Source organism: Patagioenas fasciata, chromosome 8 (assembly GCF_037038585.1).
Source record: "Patagioenas fasciata isolate bPatFas1 chromosome 8, bPatFas1.hap1, whole genome shotgun sequence".
Taxonomy (NCBI): domain Eukaryota; kingdom Metazoa; phylum Chordata; class Aves; order Columbiformes; family Columbidae; genus Patagioenas; species Patagioenas fasciata.
This window is the reverse complement of record NC_092527.1, coordinates 25090677-25107072: the sequence shown is the minus strand read 5'-3', so window position 1 is coordinate 25107072 and position 16396 is coordinate 25090677. Positions and strand designations below refer to the sequence as shown.

Here is a 16396-nt window from a genome sequence, read left to right as displayed (position 1 = left end):
GAGCACTTTTTAATTTTTCTTTATGCATTAGCATTACTCTGACAACTGTAGTTGAGTTTCTCGTGATTTATAAAAGCACAAGACCCTACATTTTTAAGGCAAACTTTCAACAGCAACAGTATACAAAGGTTTGTCCCAGTAGTTCCAGTGTAAACCGCTGCAGTACTTTGGGAGAAGAAGAAATGCCTAGCTGGATCCATGATCTTTTGGCAGTCATAACTGGTGGACGCTCCAAGGTGCCTTAGAACTATCTACTTTTTATTTGAAGCTGTTTATGATGAACTAGCAAGAACTGCTGTGAGAGTAAGCCTGTAAACACCCCCATACACGCTGAATCTTGCTTTTATGAAGGTCAGCAGGAAGTACCACATTTACACATCTCTGTCTGGGAATCTGCACCACATGAATATTGAATACTGGTGGCAGAAGTTATCGAGCATCTCAGCTGGATAGGAGCCTTCCGTTAGTCATTCATCAGAAGGTAGTGTGTGCAGTATCCTTTCCCTAAACAATACAACTCTTAATAGGATAAGATAGTGCAGAAGATTAGGTGTCTGTTGAGGAGGAAACACACTGTATCTTGCATTCTGTGCTACCTCATAGACTTCAGAAGTTTGTTCCAATGCTGATCTGCCTATGCTAATTGTGCTGGAGGTGGCTGAAAATGGAATATGTGGCAAGTGTGTCCTGGCACACAGGGACACTGAGAAAGAGGATTGACAGACAGAATGGTGGAACGCCAGCTCTTAAAGGAGCACTGCAGTTACAAGGGCTATCATGAAAGCATCAAGAGAGGATTGTGCAGGAGGTAGAGGGATGCAGAGACTTTGTTTCTACAAAGACTTCTAACAGATACACTGCCAGATATCGTGTCCCATTTTGGTGTCCATTGTTGGAAAAGAAAGTTGATGAAAGTTCTGGAAAGAGTTCAAAGAAGAGCTGTGAGAAATTGTTTTGAGGCTTAGAATAATAAATCAAAGTACTTATTTAAATCTTAGCCAAAATGTAATTTGATCCTGCTCTATATACTAAAAATACACAGTGAAAGTGTTTTGGATAATAGATAAAAGGGATCTAATAAAATAGATTACAGTAAGATCCAGTGAACTGAGGCTAAAGCTCAACAAATTCAGACTGGAATTAAGCCACTGCATTTGAACAAAGAGCACTAACTTTTGGAACAACTACTTGTAGTCCAGTAGAGATATTCTACCACAAGAAATCTTTAAAGCCAAATTTATGCATGTTTTTCAAAGATATTCCCAAGCTCAAAACAGAAGTTCCATAATGCATAGTGTAGAAACTACTGGGCAAGGTTCTTTGATCTGTGCTATGCAGGAGGTCAGTCTAGATGATCATAGTATTCTCCCGTCTTTAATCTACTGAGGTGCATTATGACAAGCTTAACATATATTTAAATGTTTCCATTTAATTAATAGAACATAACAGACTGCATTTATAGAAAGACAATTCAACTGTTTCTAGATACTACTGTACCTTTAATTTATTAACTTTTGTTAAAAGCATGTAACAATCTAGAGGATATAAAGTATAACTTACAAAAATATAAATCTTGGTTATTTTACTTTTAGTATTTCAACATATTACTATATAGGATGTGTTATTCAGAGAATATGTTTAACAACCTGAAATTATCCAGCAAACCAAAACTGTGGGATATTACATGTCTTTTGTAGAGCAAATTATATATTAGGGAAGGTAACCAAAAATGGCTATATTAACATACTGTTTATATGAAAGCTTATGCAGTGCACTATACTTGCATCCTGAAGAAAATATACATTTTAAGCCCTTTATTACAGCATTTTTTTAGTATAAATATGCAGATTAAGAGTGTTTTAAACAAAAAGTTTTGATTTGTGTACAAAAGTTATACTCTAAAATAAGCCTGCCTTTGCAAGTTCACTTCTCATCTTCCTGTTTAACTGAAGAGATAAAATAGTCAGAAAAATGGCATATAAAAACATATTTTAGTCCTTCAGTTACGGAAAACTTTACACTTAAATTTCTTGCTAAACACCAGGTGTCTTAGCTAGGTGGATTATGAAGATATTTATAGAAAGATTGAGTTCCTGGAAGAAGAATATGAAAGACAAATTATGACAGTAAGAGGTATCCTTCCAGATGAGCATGTGTATCCTTTTAGTCTCTCTGCGTGCTTTCTGTAGAGGAATTATAGGCTTGCATTCGTTCATCAGAGCAAGTGGATTCATTTCCCATTCACAGCTTTCCCAGTGTAGTCAGGCAGGATGCATAGGTCTCATTAAAGATGTGTTTGCATCAACTTATCGGCAGGCACAGGTTTCAACTGACATATTGGGATATACCTTTAAAACAACGTTTTTGTTCTCATCTAAGAACAGGACACTGAGTGAGCTCATTTTGTCAGGAACGCAGCAGGGTTCCGGGATGCCAGGAATGATCCCCACTGCTTTTACAATGCTCTGGATTGTAGCATGATTTGATGGCCGGACAATCTGGAACAGAGAAGGAGATAGTTATTGCTTCATTTACAAGCAGTCACTTTCTCAGATGGACTTGGAAAGTTACAACAGTAATGGGTTTTGTTTCTCAAAAAAGTGAATATATGTGGTTGAGTCACAGGGCCATGCAGCATAGTCAGTCCCTCACACTTCCAGGTCTCCTGCACAGGGTGTATCCAACAGAGATTTTGTGTTTCTAATGCTGCCCTCATAAATACCAGAGGGGGGCACTGGTGGCACAGCCAGCAGTCAGTAGCCTGAAGAAAGAATGTCCCTGACTACACATACTAGATGCTGGAGGCAGGCATGAAGGAGAAAAGGTCTAAGGCCAGGCACACTTCTCAGTCATAAGATGACATCTTTTGTTTTCTTGACCTCTTGTCTGACTTGGAATATTGGCTGTTGTCAGTATTTCCAAAATAACTATCTCTGTGTTATTTCAGTAGTATTTCTCCTCATGTACGCTAACCTGGAATTAGTTCCTTTGTTCCTGGAATAATTACTCTCTTTTGAAAAAGCAGAGGAGTACTGTCCACAGGGGGTAGCTAGTCTAGAATGGTCAACCTGAAAGAGCCTTTCTGATCATAACCTCCTGACAAACAAGTACTTCATACCTGTAGTTTTTATCTGCTTCTCTTTGCCTTCCTCACCAGGCTTTTTCTTTCCCCCCGGGCTAGCCTTGAAGTGAGGAAAGAAAACAAAAGGCTGGGAGGGCAGAAGTATAAAGTGAGGTTTCACAGCCGTCTTACATCTATATACTGTTCAGAATACTGAGCCACAATTTTATTTCTACTACTGATTTTTGGATGTAGTAAACAACACAAGGAGAAGAGGAGGCAACCAATAGGCATAACGGCAGAGAGAATAAGAAAAGAAAAAAGTAAACAGTAAATAGTATACAGTTTTACTGTTTAGTAGCCAGATAATGACCTGTGTAGTCTGAGCAACTTACTAGTACTAAAGAGTTTTCACCACTTCTGTTGCTTGAGGTACATACAGTCAAGCACAGGTGATGATTACTGGTGACAGAATGACAATATTTCTCTGTCATTGTCTCAGCATAGCATTGAATGCATGTGCTTCAGTTACCTGAGGCAATAGTATGGCATGCAACCCACCACTGAGGCTGAAGCTTTAGTGACTCTTATTCAGTTGTCATGCTTGAATACTGTTCCTGCAAATGAGTACAGTAGCAGTAGTAAAATTGCATTAGTCATATCAGACTTTTTGCTACAGTTTCATAAGTTTTCTTGCACAGATCTGGTATACGGCACATGAAATCTTTCATCACTATTGGTACATATCTATATATTGGGTGGAAAATTACATCTGTGGGTCAACAAAAAGGGACTTTGCATACCTTCATGTGGAAGCAGATACTTCAAGTGAGAAAAATTATTATCCCCTATAGCTTCTCTGTTTCTCAAATAATAGAGTATAGGCAAAACATGATTTTTCATTTCAACATGAGAAGCTATGTAGTCCATAGGTTTTTTAGGATAATTCAGTTTTAATAAATTTTCTTTAAGTGTAACATATTAGCAAATCAGATCCAAACCTTAATTGTTATTAAGGCTTTCGGATGTTCCTTGACTAAAGTGACTTCATTTGAGCCATTACAAGGAGAATCTGTGAAATCCACTTTTGATCCTGCGGGGTTTCAAGACAGCATCCCAATAGCCAAGTCCCAACAAGTGACCAATCCTGAAAAGTGTTTTTCTATAATTGGCATATGTTGGCATAAATAGCAACAGCTTGCTTTCTCACACCACCCTTCATCTTTAGATTTCAAAGCTGTTGACAAACAAGCAGTAGTGAATTAGTCTCACAGCTACTATGTGAAGTAGAAATGATCTTCTACCCACATTGGCCATATCAGCAAATGTGGACAGCAGGAGAGAGACAGAAGTAGCTTTTGTGTGTTTAAGCAAGTGCAGAGTTCAACAATTCAAAGAACAAGAGCTTCTAGAATCAAGTTCTTACTCTAACCTTTATAAAAAACCTCTTGAAGTGTTTCTAGCACCTTTATTATTTCATATTGTTATTTGAAACAGTCACAGATCCTACTGTGCTACTGAAACAGAATTTTTTCACCCCATGGAGTGGATAACCATGATTGCCCTCAGTGCCAGCTACTAACTTAGAGGATTCCTGGGTATGAACCTGCAGAAGATCCTACTAGGATTTTCTCCAGCTGTGCAGTCTCTAATATCTGCGAAGAACAAATATACATGAGAAAAGTCTAGTGCGAGCAGCTGTCTACAAAGACAACAGCACTAATTAGTTTTCTAATGCCTGCAAATGGTAATGCACAAAAAATGCTTATAGAGAAAAATACTTATTATGGACTATTACTTTGTAGAGAATCTGGCTGCCAAAGCCCTACATCCACAGCAGAGCCAAAGAGCACACCCATCCCACATCCAGCCAGGCTCTGAATTTTCCAGCCCCTCTGGAAACCTGGCGTGAGTGTTTAATGGTCTTGGGCTAGGCTTCACATTAGCCTTTGTACCAATGTGCTAAAGTGGAAAGCTTGAAATAGCGAGTTGAATGTCCAGTAGTGATGGCACTGAGGAAGTGCTAATGTTTTAAATGCTGGCTACTAAGTTACACAGAGCCAGCCAGCTTCTGCTCTTACCGAACCTCTAGGACAATCCTAGCTCAGAAACATTTTAAACCCCAGAAAAAAAGAAGGGTGGCGAGGCAGCCAAAAAGCAATTATACAGCAGGTTTGAAATACTTTAAATCCTCCCCTTCTGCCTGGTTTAAACTCCTTTTAGAGTCTGTTTTATGATGAATTTGCCCCTCAAAAAAACAGTGCTCCCCGTCTTAACAAGCAACACTTCTTAGCTTCAGGAAAGTTTTGTTTTCAGGTTTGAATTAAATTCTCAAAATGAAACTCATGAACTCATACACTTACAAGGATGAAATTGTGAGAATTCTAATTGCTGTAGATCAGGAAAAGCCTATGTTCCCACCTACTTCCACCACATGTAGGACTAGCATTTATTTGGCAAATGCAGCAGTGCAGCTAGCCATTATTAACCACATAAGGCAGCCTTCTCTCTCACGGTTCAGCAAATAAGTACTTGAACAGTAAGGCAGGTGAACTTGTTATGGCAAGATCTGAACCAGACCTGATTTGTATCTAGATCAAAAATTACAGTTATTATTGTAGATATGCAGAGTGATGTACTGATACTTTAAAAAAAAAAATCATATAATGTGATGATTCTCAACATGACAGGTATGTAATTCTATCACCACAGTTCTGAAAGAGTACCTTGAAAATAAGTTATCTGTTGTCCATCACAGCCTGACTGTGTAGACCAAGTTTTCATGAATAGCCTTAATCTGACTTTTGACTTTGGAGTACTAAGATCATATGTGCGCTTTCCTGATTTAAGGCATACATGAAAAATCAAAAACTATTTCTCTCTCCATAATATTTAGCCACTTTTATGCTCTGTCCTGAAGTTTCGTTTAGTCATGCTGATGTCTTAGTTATTTCTGTTCATTTGGAAACAGTCACGTAAAAAAGATACAACTGTGAATCTACCTTTCCCCCCACCTTAAAAATACAAAGCTAACAAGAAGTAGATGTCTCCCAAATCAAACAAAAGAGTGTGTCAAACTAAAAATCCCCAAATCTATGTATCTGTGACTTAGTTTTAAATTTGCCTGGGTTTTTTTTGGCACCAAGGTGCTGGTGCAACCACATTAGTTTATCTAGAAAACAAGTATCAAAATGAGAACTAAAGTATAAGTGTTTTTAGTTTACAAGGGAATCTTTATTATATAGCAAGTAATATTTCCAGATAAGACATTAAATAAGTCAGCAATATGAGCTTATTTAACTATTCCAGCTAGAAATGGATCCACTCTCCTCTAGTTCTGTAGGCTTTTGTGTCATGCTGCTTTGCTCTCAAGAAGCCAGATGTGATAGGTGCCCCCTCCCCCTCTTTTTTTTTTTTTTTTTTGCTCTAGTATATATTAATTAATGTTGTATTATACTGTGGGTCTATGGCAGAAGACCCATATTGCCAGGCTGTGTTTTATTTTGGGTAAGTTACATGGCAATTGTGTTGCATAATCTCTTTATACTACCGAAAAATATTAAAAAAAAAAAGGTGGAGTTATATGTGAGCCTGTGCAAGCTCTAATTTTTATCAAACTATGTATTAATTTATGCATACATGGATCAGCATCAGCCAGCCACACAAAAGCACATGGTCAGATTTGTACACCCCACCCTGATGTCTGGGTTTCCACCATTCCTAGACTCAAACTAGGCTGTGTATCTACTCTTCCTGAAATTATACTAATTTCACCACAAGCACACATCAGTCTCCCTGTATGTAATATAGGGCATATTCCTGTCTCAGAGCTTTGACATCTTCTGCTGTAAAACACTATCCATTATTTATGTGCTGAGTGACCACATGCAAAAATGGCAGTAGAATAAATAAGGCCAGTTGTAGGTAGAATTGCAAAATCATTAGTTTCTAAACATTCAGGTTATGCAGTGCTTCAAATCCTCTCCTCTTACTTAAAAGCCTTAAAAAATGCTGGTAATTTTTGTGCTACATAGGATTGCCAAAATTTCTACTTTTCGCTATAGAGCAAGTGGGCCAAACCAGAATTCCATTGGAGAAGGAGTTCATGTTTGCCTCTCTATTAGCAAATTTCACACTGGGTCTACAGGAGGAATTCAGTACAGTAGCTTTAGGGTGTTTAAGGTGTTACAGACAGCTATTTGGCATTTCCAGTCACATAAGGTAAATAAACATTTTTGTTCCAGAAGCATTATCTTAAATTTAAAAATTTAGTAAGTTTAAAAAAGCACCAGAGATTTTGACGCACAAGTATCAGCTTAAGCAGCATTATTATTTTCAAAGTGACAAGCAGTTTCTTAAAGTTAGAAATACCTCGTTGTCACTACTCTGTGTTTTTCTCCTAAGGTATTACCAGTGCAGTTCAGAAATACTCTTCAGTACCTTGTTTTATGATTAGCATACAAAACTTTATACTTCTTCTACCACAACAGAGTAGTTTGATGACTCGTTTGTTATCATATTTTAATAAGCTGCATAAGTCTTCATATTATGGTTTCAAGATATAAAATGAGAAATTTTAAGATAAACCTGAGACATTTATCTTATTCTTCAAATTACATTTAAAGGTAACTTGAAATCTTTTTGCACTTCGATTCATTAGTCGATGGAAACAATATTGCTAAAATTATTTTGGCTCAACAAGACAGCAGAACACAGTGAAAAAACCAAAAACCTAAAGGAAAATGTAACTAACAGTATTTAGATAGGTATAACAGTAAATCAACTGTTTGCAAGCTAATAACAATGAAAAGGCATACTACCTTGGGCATTGGAAATTCACATGCCCCTGCACAGTAGTAGGCATCAAATGATTTGGGAGATATGATCCATTCATTCCAGCCAATATCAGCAAAGTCAACTTTCATGTATCTTTTTGAACAAATCCTTGGCTCATTCCATTGTTTTCGCCTTGCTTTCTTCATTGTTTTCTCATCAAAATTTAGCACCTGAGACTTTTTAAGTGTTTCTGTATTTTCTTGCCCTTTTCTCCTTCGGTCTCTGCGTGAGGCTTTAGGTTTCAAGGACTTGTAGGCATTCTCCCATATGTCATGTTTGTTGTATTTATTGTTGTTATAATCTATTTCTGGCAACTCATTATTCTGAATAGAGCTAGAAAGGTACGTATCCCTCCTCACTCGGGTATCAGTAGAAGCATTAGGGGATAGATTTGGGTCCCCATCATTGGAAGGGAATGGGTCGTAACGCTGTAAGGTGACTGCCACACTGTTAGGTTCAGAGATTGCAAGATCATTGGCATAAACTAGTATATAAGGTAAATGACTGGCAACCTGCTCAGGGAAGCTCTGGTGTTTCTCCCCAGAATCAAGCTCAGCACAGAGAATGGGCTCCCCAGCCTGTTTTGATTCTTTTATGATGTGTGAAATGTCCTTTGCATGCCAAGCCCCTCTCCTTTGCAGAAACATGGTGAAGTTCCCTTTCACTAGTCTGTAGGCAGAATTCTGCTCAATGCTTTGGAAAATGAGGTTGAGCCGCAGGATCGAAGGCAGGTGGAGGAGGCGGCAAGAGGAGTTCTTGGACCGCTTACAAAACACTTCCCGGTACCGAGGGCGTTTGTCAGCATAGAAGTGAAAAGTAGCAGTAAGGATCATCTCTGAATCCTGCATGGATGTCAGATTGAAGCAGTACAAGGGCTTCTGGGCCAAGAATTCTGCAAGAAAGCAAGGAAAATATGTAGAATTATTTGAGACCAGAAATGGTGGTCAGATCCTTATTCCTGTATAAGTGGATTAACAAATTTTGCTTTTCATTTACCCACTTCAATCACTTAGTACAGTGAGCTTATCACTTCAGCTTAAAACTATGGTGAATAAGGGGTGGGAAAAACATTGACAATATTTAATAGCAATATTAGAGTAACATCAGGAGGGTCCAACACACTGGGCATCTTTTGTATACGTGAGAGAAAAATTTCTTCCCAGAGGTCTCCAGTTTCAGACTGCTTTTCATTCCAGGCAAAAAAAAAGCAATCCTTGCTTCCATTTCATTTATAACAAAGCCAAGCTCAAAGAAGCTGTGGTAGAGCAGTACCTTTCTCTATACTAGCTGAAAATCAGATTTAGAGTTAATATTCAAGCTGGTCTAATCTAAAGCTGGCTGCAAAGATTCCTGAAAGATCTCTGGTTGCTAACTCTGTGGGCAACAGCATATGAAGTTCATACATAAACAGTGCACAAGAGACATTTCACAAGGGAGTTGGAAGTAAATAGTGAAACATATTTTGAAACCATTACTCTTACGAACAATCCTCCTTTCCAGTATACATCATGTAGAAGCTTTGTTTAAAGCACTGTGAAACCCTTTTGGTTTCCAAGAGTTGTGTTTTGATCTGCCTGAAGTTAGTGACAGCTACTGTTGAATAGGACCTGACTTCTAAAATTCAAACTCCATTTGATACAGCTCCTTTTTAGCTAGCTGAACAATTTGTGTTCCAGTTACATCTTAATGCTCTTCTCAAGGAAGGTGAGCAATTTTGCACTAATAACTGTTTACACTATGTTTATTTAAACAGTAGAAGCCCCTCTTAGAGTCTTAAAATGTAATCCTAGAATCCAAAGACTGTACCTTCACAGTCTATCATTGTGAAAAGTTGCCTTTTTTTTCCTAGCTAGTTCTAGAGTATTCACGGAAGTGATGGCAGAACCAAAAAGTTCTGCTGAGCTCAGACCGGTACTTAGAATATATCATGGGACTACAGTGGGTAAGTCTGCATCTTTAGTTAACACAAGTGGACAAGCCTTCCATCAGCCATACCTGGAAATTCTCTGGCAGCAGGGAGAAAAAACAAACGAGCACAAAACAACAAAAAGCAACAAACCCAACAGCCAGTCTTCCCAGGAATGTTTATGTTTCTTTTGCAATGCACTTTGGATAATAAGCCACAGAAATTTTGACAACAACAGAAAGGCAGTACCATTAATTACCACCTGTCAGAATGTTCTTCCTTTTAAGCACAGTTTCATTTGAAAGATGGAAATTAATAGTGCTACATCTCACTAAATTGGTGCATGCTGTCTTCCATTTCATGCTGTATAGAACCATCATTTGGACTAAAACACAGCAGGTTAGGATGTTCATTAATCCTAGGCCCACACAGACAATCTGAAAGTACAAATGTTCAAGTATGCAATTTCCACTTACACCATCTGTGGTTTTTTTTCCTGATGCAGTGAAGCAGAACAGCCTGTACTGATGCCCACATAACAGTTTCATAGGTGCCAGAGAGGCTAGCAGAAACAATATTCTGGGATGACAACCTACTTGTTTCTGTCAGTGCAGGACAGGATTGCTATCAGTAAACTTTTAATCAACCCTAGTCTTATGCACAGGTGCTCATACTATGAATAAACCTCAGAGTTTAGATTCTGTTCAAGTCTTTGAAGCACAGACATTTCACAAGGCTGCCAGCCTATCCTTCAAACTGAGGAAGACAATAATTGTAATCCTTTAGAGCACCAAGCTGTTATTAATGTTTGCTCCACTCCCTTAAACATCTTTGTGGCTCTGCACAGGACTCTCTCCAGCAGTTCCCTGTCCTTCTTGAACTGAGGAGCCCAGAACTGGACACAATGTTGCAGATGTGCTCTCACCAGGGCAGAGTAGAGGGGGAGCAGAACCTCTCTGGACCTACTAACCACGCCCCTTCTAATACACCCCAGGATGCCATTGGCCTTCCTGGCCACAAGGGCACAGTGCTGGCTCATGGTCATCCTGCTGTCCACCAGGACCCCAGGTCCCTTTCCCCTACGCTGCTCTAACAGGTTGTTCCTCAACTTATACTGGAACCTGGGATTGCTCCTGCCCAGATGCAAGATTCTACTCTTGCCCTTGTTATATTTCATTAGATTTTTCCCCGCCCAACTCTCCAGCCTGTCCAGGTCTCACTGGATGGCAGCACAGCCTTCTGGAGTGTCAGCCACTCCTCCCAGCTTGGTGTCGTCAGCAAACTTGCTGATAGTACACTCTATTCCCTCATCCAAGTCATTGATGAATATATTGAATAGTACTGGTCCCAGTACTGACCCTTGAAGGACTCCACTGGCTTCTTTCCTTCAGCCAGTTCACAGTCCACCTCACTACCTGATAGTCCAGACCACACTTCTTCAATTTAGCAGCAAGGATGCTGTGGGAGACTGTGTCAAATGCTTTACTGAAATCAAGATAGCCCACATCCACTGCTTTGCCATCATATGTCCACCTGGTTATGCCCTCATAAAAGGCTATGAGGTTGGTTAAGCATGACTTCTCTTGGTGAAGCTATGTTGACTGCCCTTAATGACCCTCTTATCCTTGATAAGCCTTGAGATGGCACCTGAATGGAGAAGGAAATGTGGTTACTAGAGATTATTATACATAAACAAAGAAGGTTTTTGTTAAAAACCAAAGCATTTGCACCCCACTGTAGTATTACTCTAGTTTCAACCATTCTGTGAAATCTCTGATAGGTGTCACTGAAATAATAAAAAGATAGAGACATTGGGTTGTGGAAGGCATTTCCTGTGGTGGCCCTTCTGCTATGTCTTCAGCTATTGTTTAAATATTCACCATACTACAAGCTTTGCAGGTAATAGGACTTCTTATAATAGAAGAGAATTCACAGAATCACAGATACGACTGTGAAACACGTGTTTCAAACACAAGAGTCCCAGGGTTTCAGATGGGAAAGTAACTTGAAATCATAGCTCAGAGAAGGGGAATTTTAATTCATCTAAATTAAATCTGCATTCTAGAGCGAAACAAACCTGTCACAATTCTTTGTAGGACATAAGAATTGGTGAATCTGTATCTACTGAAAAGCCAGAAACCTGGAAGTACAGGCTTTTTAGGAACTGAGGAGACTTGATCATAGTCATATTTATCATATTATGTCAGATCGCTCAGGCTTTTACCAACCTGTCAACCAAGCATTGTTACATTTTTCCAGATCTACTCTGAGTTGAACTGTACTAGCTGTATACATTAAAGCTGTTAATATTTTACTGATTATATGTACCTCTGATCACTGTAGGCAGCTTCAAGTTAGGAATACAGGCAAGATGTGTGGAGGATGCACACGAGAAATTAGTACAGGAAAAAAACGTAAGTGTCCAAGGAAAGAAAATATTAGCCTTTAGCAGGTAATCCACATAGGAGAAGATTGTATTGCAGTAAGTAAAGATTAGCAAACAGATTTACACGGTATTTCTGATAACACATTTGTGAGAAATATGCAGAGAACTTAATTTAAAAATATTTTAAGCTGTGAAATTATGTTCAAGAAAGGCTCTAGAGGCCAGAATTACAGTTCTGTGCGTATTTACTTTTCTTGCACATTTGCATTATGATATAGTCTTAATTAAATGGCTGCTATTTTCTACTATTCACCACGTCCTTCGCTTTATTTAGCACAGAGGATGGATGATGTTTGCACAATGAGCCTGAGCTGCAAGAGCTAATTTATGGGGAAGTTTCATGGCTTAGGTAGGAGATTTCTGCCATGAAGAATAATTTCCCACCAGTTTTAGCAACTTGGCTGAAGTTGGATAATAACTTAATATTTCACATTTGGTCACAAACCACTTATGACTTGTCTGTCTAACTAAGTTCAGTCAATTGGTGCAGTTTTCGAAAGTTACAAAATTCCATGAAAACTGGAAATCACCTAAATAAAAACAAACAAACAAACAAAACAAACCAAAACAAAACTTAGAGAAATTAGTTCATAGACTCTCAGCTCCTTATCAGAGAAATAATGAACTCTTGTGACCAAATGTAGGGGTGAGCTGAAAGGAGGTGAACAGATGTTTGTGAAGCACTCTTCCTGAGGTGAGAAGTACTGCTAGAGAAACAGGAAAAAGCTATATTTGGAATTCACGCAAATAACACATCCATATATACAGCAAGTGCCTCACATTGAATATGGAGTAATATTGCATACTCAATAACACAGTCAACACCATCTGTACCCTGTAAGGGGTATGTAGGATGGTGATACAATTGGGTAGTTAAGAACACATCAATAATGCATATGACAAAGCGGCAAACCAAGTTTGGACTGGCATTTTGCACCTCTGGAGCCCTCATCTTGACAACTGTAACTAAGACTGATGTTTGAGTGTCCCCTAACAAACAGCTTTAAGCTACAGCATAGGAACAGAAGATTTGAGATTTTGTGAAAGGTACCTGCTTAAAAAAGTAGTAGGTCCACTTCTTGGGATAATGAAAATAAAATTATTATACATGTAGTCTGTTTATTTCAATATGAACATAATTATAATCTGTATTCTATAAAGAATAGATGTTCCATGACTTGTTAGAAGAACATGCTGATTTCTTCTTTCAGAAGAAAATACTAGAATTTCTTGGAGGAGATAAAGAAAAGCATACTGCCAGATAAGATTCTTCTCCCGTCCCCCATCTAGTGTCATTCTAGGGTTCATTTCAGACTGTTCATCATTAGGTTAATGAGTTACTAAGAAATAAAATTTATTGTCATAACAGAGGAATGTTGCAGAGGAGCTTCTGGTGTCATGACACGTTGCTGGGGAGACATGGAACCAGTAGAAAAAGTACACAGATGGGACACAGGAGATAGGAGTTTTGGACATAGCTGTGCCTAACTTCCATTGCATGAAAGGATGAGTTACTTGTAAGTATCTCTGCCTTGATTTCGTGATCTGACAGATGAGCAAAGTAATACCAGTTTGTAATTGTTCATTACAGTCTGTGGGTAGAAAATGCTGCTATTTAAGTGTTTTAAACTGGAATCTAAAACCACTTAGGTACAAGTAGCTTGTTCAGCAGATTAACTGAAAAATTAAGAAAAAGAATATAGTGCAATCCTTGCATTCTTCCCAACTCACTCTTGTGGTCCAGAACCTTGGTTTGCAGCCAGTACCAGCTGCTCACTTCACAGGAAAATACGAGTGATAGTAGGATGTCACAGAATAACCATCAACAGTGGAAGTTCCTTCCTAATGCTTGTTAGTGAGCAGGTGCTAGCTAATATCTAGAGGATGGTGATTTATTTCTCTCCCAAATGCCTACAATTACTGCCCATCCTAACTCCTTGACTTCTAGACATTTTCATTAACAACTTAGCTTTCTATGGGCCCTCCTCCTTCAATATACTTACTTTTAAATATTACATTTGACCTAGGATAGAAATGAAGCTGGGGTACACTAGAGAATATGAGTTATTGTGTGGTAACAATTCCCTAAAACACTGTGTGCTGCCTTGTATTCTACAAGTTACTTTTAAATGTAGGAGAAATAGACTGAAACTTGCAAAAGCAAATTTTGAATTTGTCTATCAGATGTGCCTATAAAAATGAGTATTTCTGTAGTATTTCTGTAACAAGAATTATAGAAACAGATATAATTCTTATTTTAACAGTGAAAATCCTAGTTGTAGTCTCTAAGAGTTAACTGAATAAGGACGTTTTCCAGAAAAGATATTTTGGGCTTCCTTGGCCCAGGGTAACAAATTTAGAGTATCAACTACACAAGTCTTTTCTTTCTTATTTTGAAGTAAGACCGGGGTTATGAAAGTGTCGTTTTAACACAGTGTATGTGCTCTTCAGTCCTCATAATTAAGCCAAGTCAAAGCGAAGAGAGGGAGGTCAGACATCTGTCTACTCAGGTGTAGGCAGCGCAATAAATTTAAGATCCCGAGCAGTTCTGGGCAGGCCCGTAGGCGGCACTCTTCCTAACAGGAACGTGTGAGCCTGCGAGAGTAGCCGGAGAGGACCTGCGGCACCCGCTACTAAGCTGTATCTCTGGAAAGATCGTTAGACTCAGTGCGATGTGCACTGGGAATAGCGCTTCTTATGTGGTGTTTTGCATCCGCAGCAACAGAGGCTTTCTGAAGGGATGTACTTTGTCGCAGATCCTCTCGGGGAAGGGTACGGAGCCGGGGGAAGTGGGAAGCCGCCCGCAGAGCGGAGACACCGTATCCATATAGTTAGCAAGGTCCTCCCAGGATTCATCCTGCGTGACAGCCTCCGCGGTCATTGACAACCTCGGCGCAAACCCGTCACTTTAAAGAAAGAGAGGAGTGAGGGGACTCCGGCGGTGACCGCCGCGCACGGTCCATCTTACCTGGCTTGGCTTTGAAGCTGCGGACCGTGTTGCCGTCGCCGGGGCGGCTGCCTTCTCGGTTGTACTTCTCGTAGAGCTTGAGCATGTGGACAGTCACCATGTCTTGAGCGATACTGCCCAGCGTAGGGGGCGGCGGGGAGCCCCCACGGGGGTCCCGACCCGGGGAGGACGAGTCCCGGGCGGCCGGCGGCTGGACGGGGCAGGCAGGCTGGCTGCCGGCGCCCTCCCCCGTAGGCGAGCGGCAGCCTCCATGGCCCAGGGCCCAGAGCAAGAGGCAGCAGGTCAGGCGGCCGGCCATCGGGGGGATGCTGCTGGACGGCCGGGCGCGGAGCCGCTCGATGGCTGCCTGCGTTTGAGTCTCCCGGTTGGCCCTGCCGCACCGGGGAGAGGGGGCGGTGGGGCCAGGGAGGGAGGAGGGAAGGTGGGGGCGGCCCCCCCCCGCCGCCGCTGATGCCGCCTCCGCAGGGCCAATCCCGGGGCCGGGGGTGAGGAGCTGCGGGTACGAGGGGAACTCGCGGGAGGGAACGCTGCATTCCTTCAACATGGGGCTTCCCCGCTCTTTAAAGCGCAGCGGGGAAAAAGATCTAAATGAATTGGTGCACAGCCGCTGATTGGAGACACATGTCACCGCTGCCGCTGTGGCAGCGAGCGCTGCGGCAGGACGGCACCTTGGCTGCCTGTGCCAGTGAAAGGGGAGCTTTAAAATAGTTTCTGAAAGATAGAAGCAAATAGATCACCAGCGGGCAGGCTGGCGGTGGGAAAAGACGGGAGGGTGAGTGGATGGCATGAACTGCATGAGAAGAGCCTGCACATGCGTGCAGAAAGAAGTGGAAGGGTGCTTTCTATTTCGATTGGCAGAGCTGACAGTGCTGCCTTGGAAAGGTAACGCTGTAAATAGGGGTTGTTTCAGGAATCCCGGAGAAAAGAGAAGTCCTCTGTGGGTCCACACTCTGGAAGACCCAGTGTGAACTAGCCAAGAGTGCAACAAAGGTCACTGATAATTCCAAGCAGTAAGGGTTAAAGGGGCTGTGCATGGGTAAACTTTCGTCATTCGGCTCTTTCTATGTGTGATCTGAAGGAGGAGAATACTGGCGTGAATTTCTGAAGGATTTACATGGCTTAGGTCTGAGGGGGTTGATTTAAAAGTGAATGGTGCATGTTGCACTTATTCATCATGTG

General features: G+C 40.6%; 1 protein-coding gene across 2 annotated transcripts; it reads right to left on the bottom strand.

Annotated features, from left to right (window-relative positions):
* Nucleotides 1-1489: 1489 nt before the first annotated feature.
* Nucleotides 1490-15790, bottom strand: GDF10 (growth differentiation factor 10). Of its 2 annotated transcripts, XM_071811965.1 has the most exons (4): nucleotides 15218-15790; nucleotides 7882-8789; nucleotides 3119-3182; nucleotides 1490-2498 (listed from the first exon to the last, which is right to left on the bottom strand). In XM_071811965.1, the coding sequence occupies exons 1-4, from the start codon at nucleotides 15759-15761 to the stop codon at nucleotides 2407-2409; spliced, it is 1608 nt and encodes a 535-aa protein (XP_071668066.1). In that variant the 5' UTR covers nucleotides 15762-15790; the 3' UTR covers nucleotides 1490-2406. The 2 variants fall into 2 exon arrangements, with proteins under 2 accessions (XP_071668066.1, XP_065699568.2); XM_065843496.2 differs by lacking the exon at nucleotides 3119-3182.
* Between the last annotated feature and the right edge of the window lie 606 nt (nucleotides 15791-16396).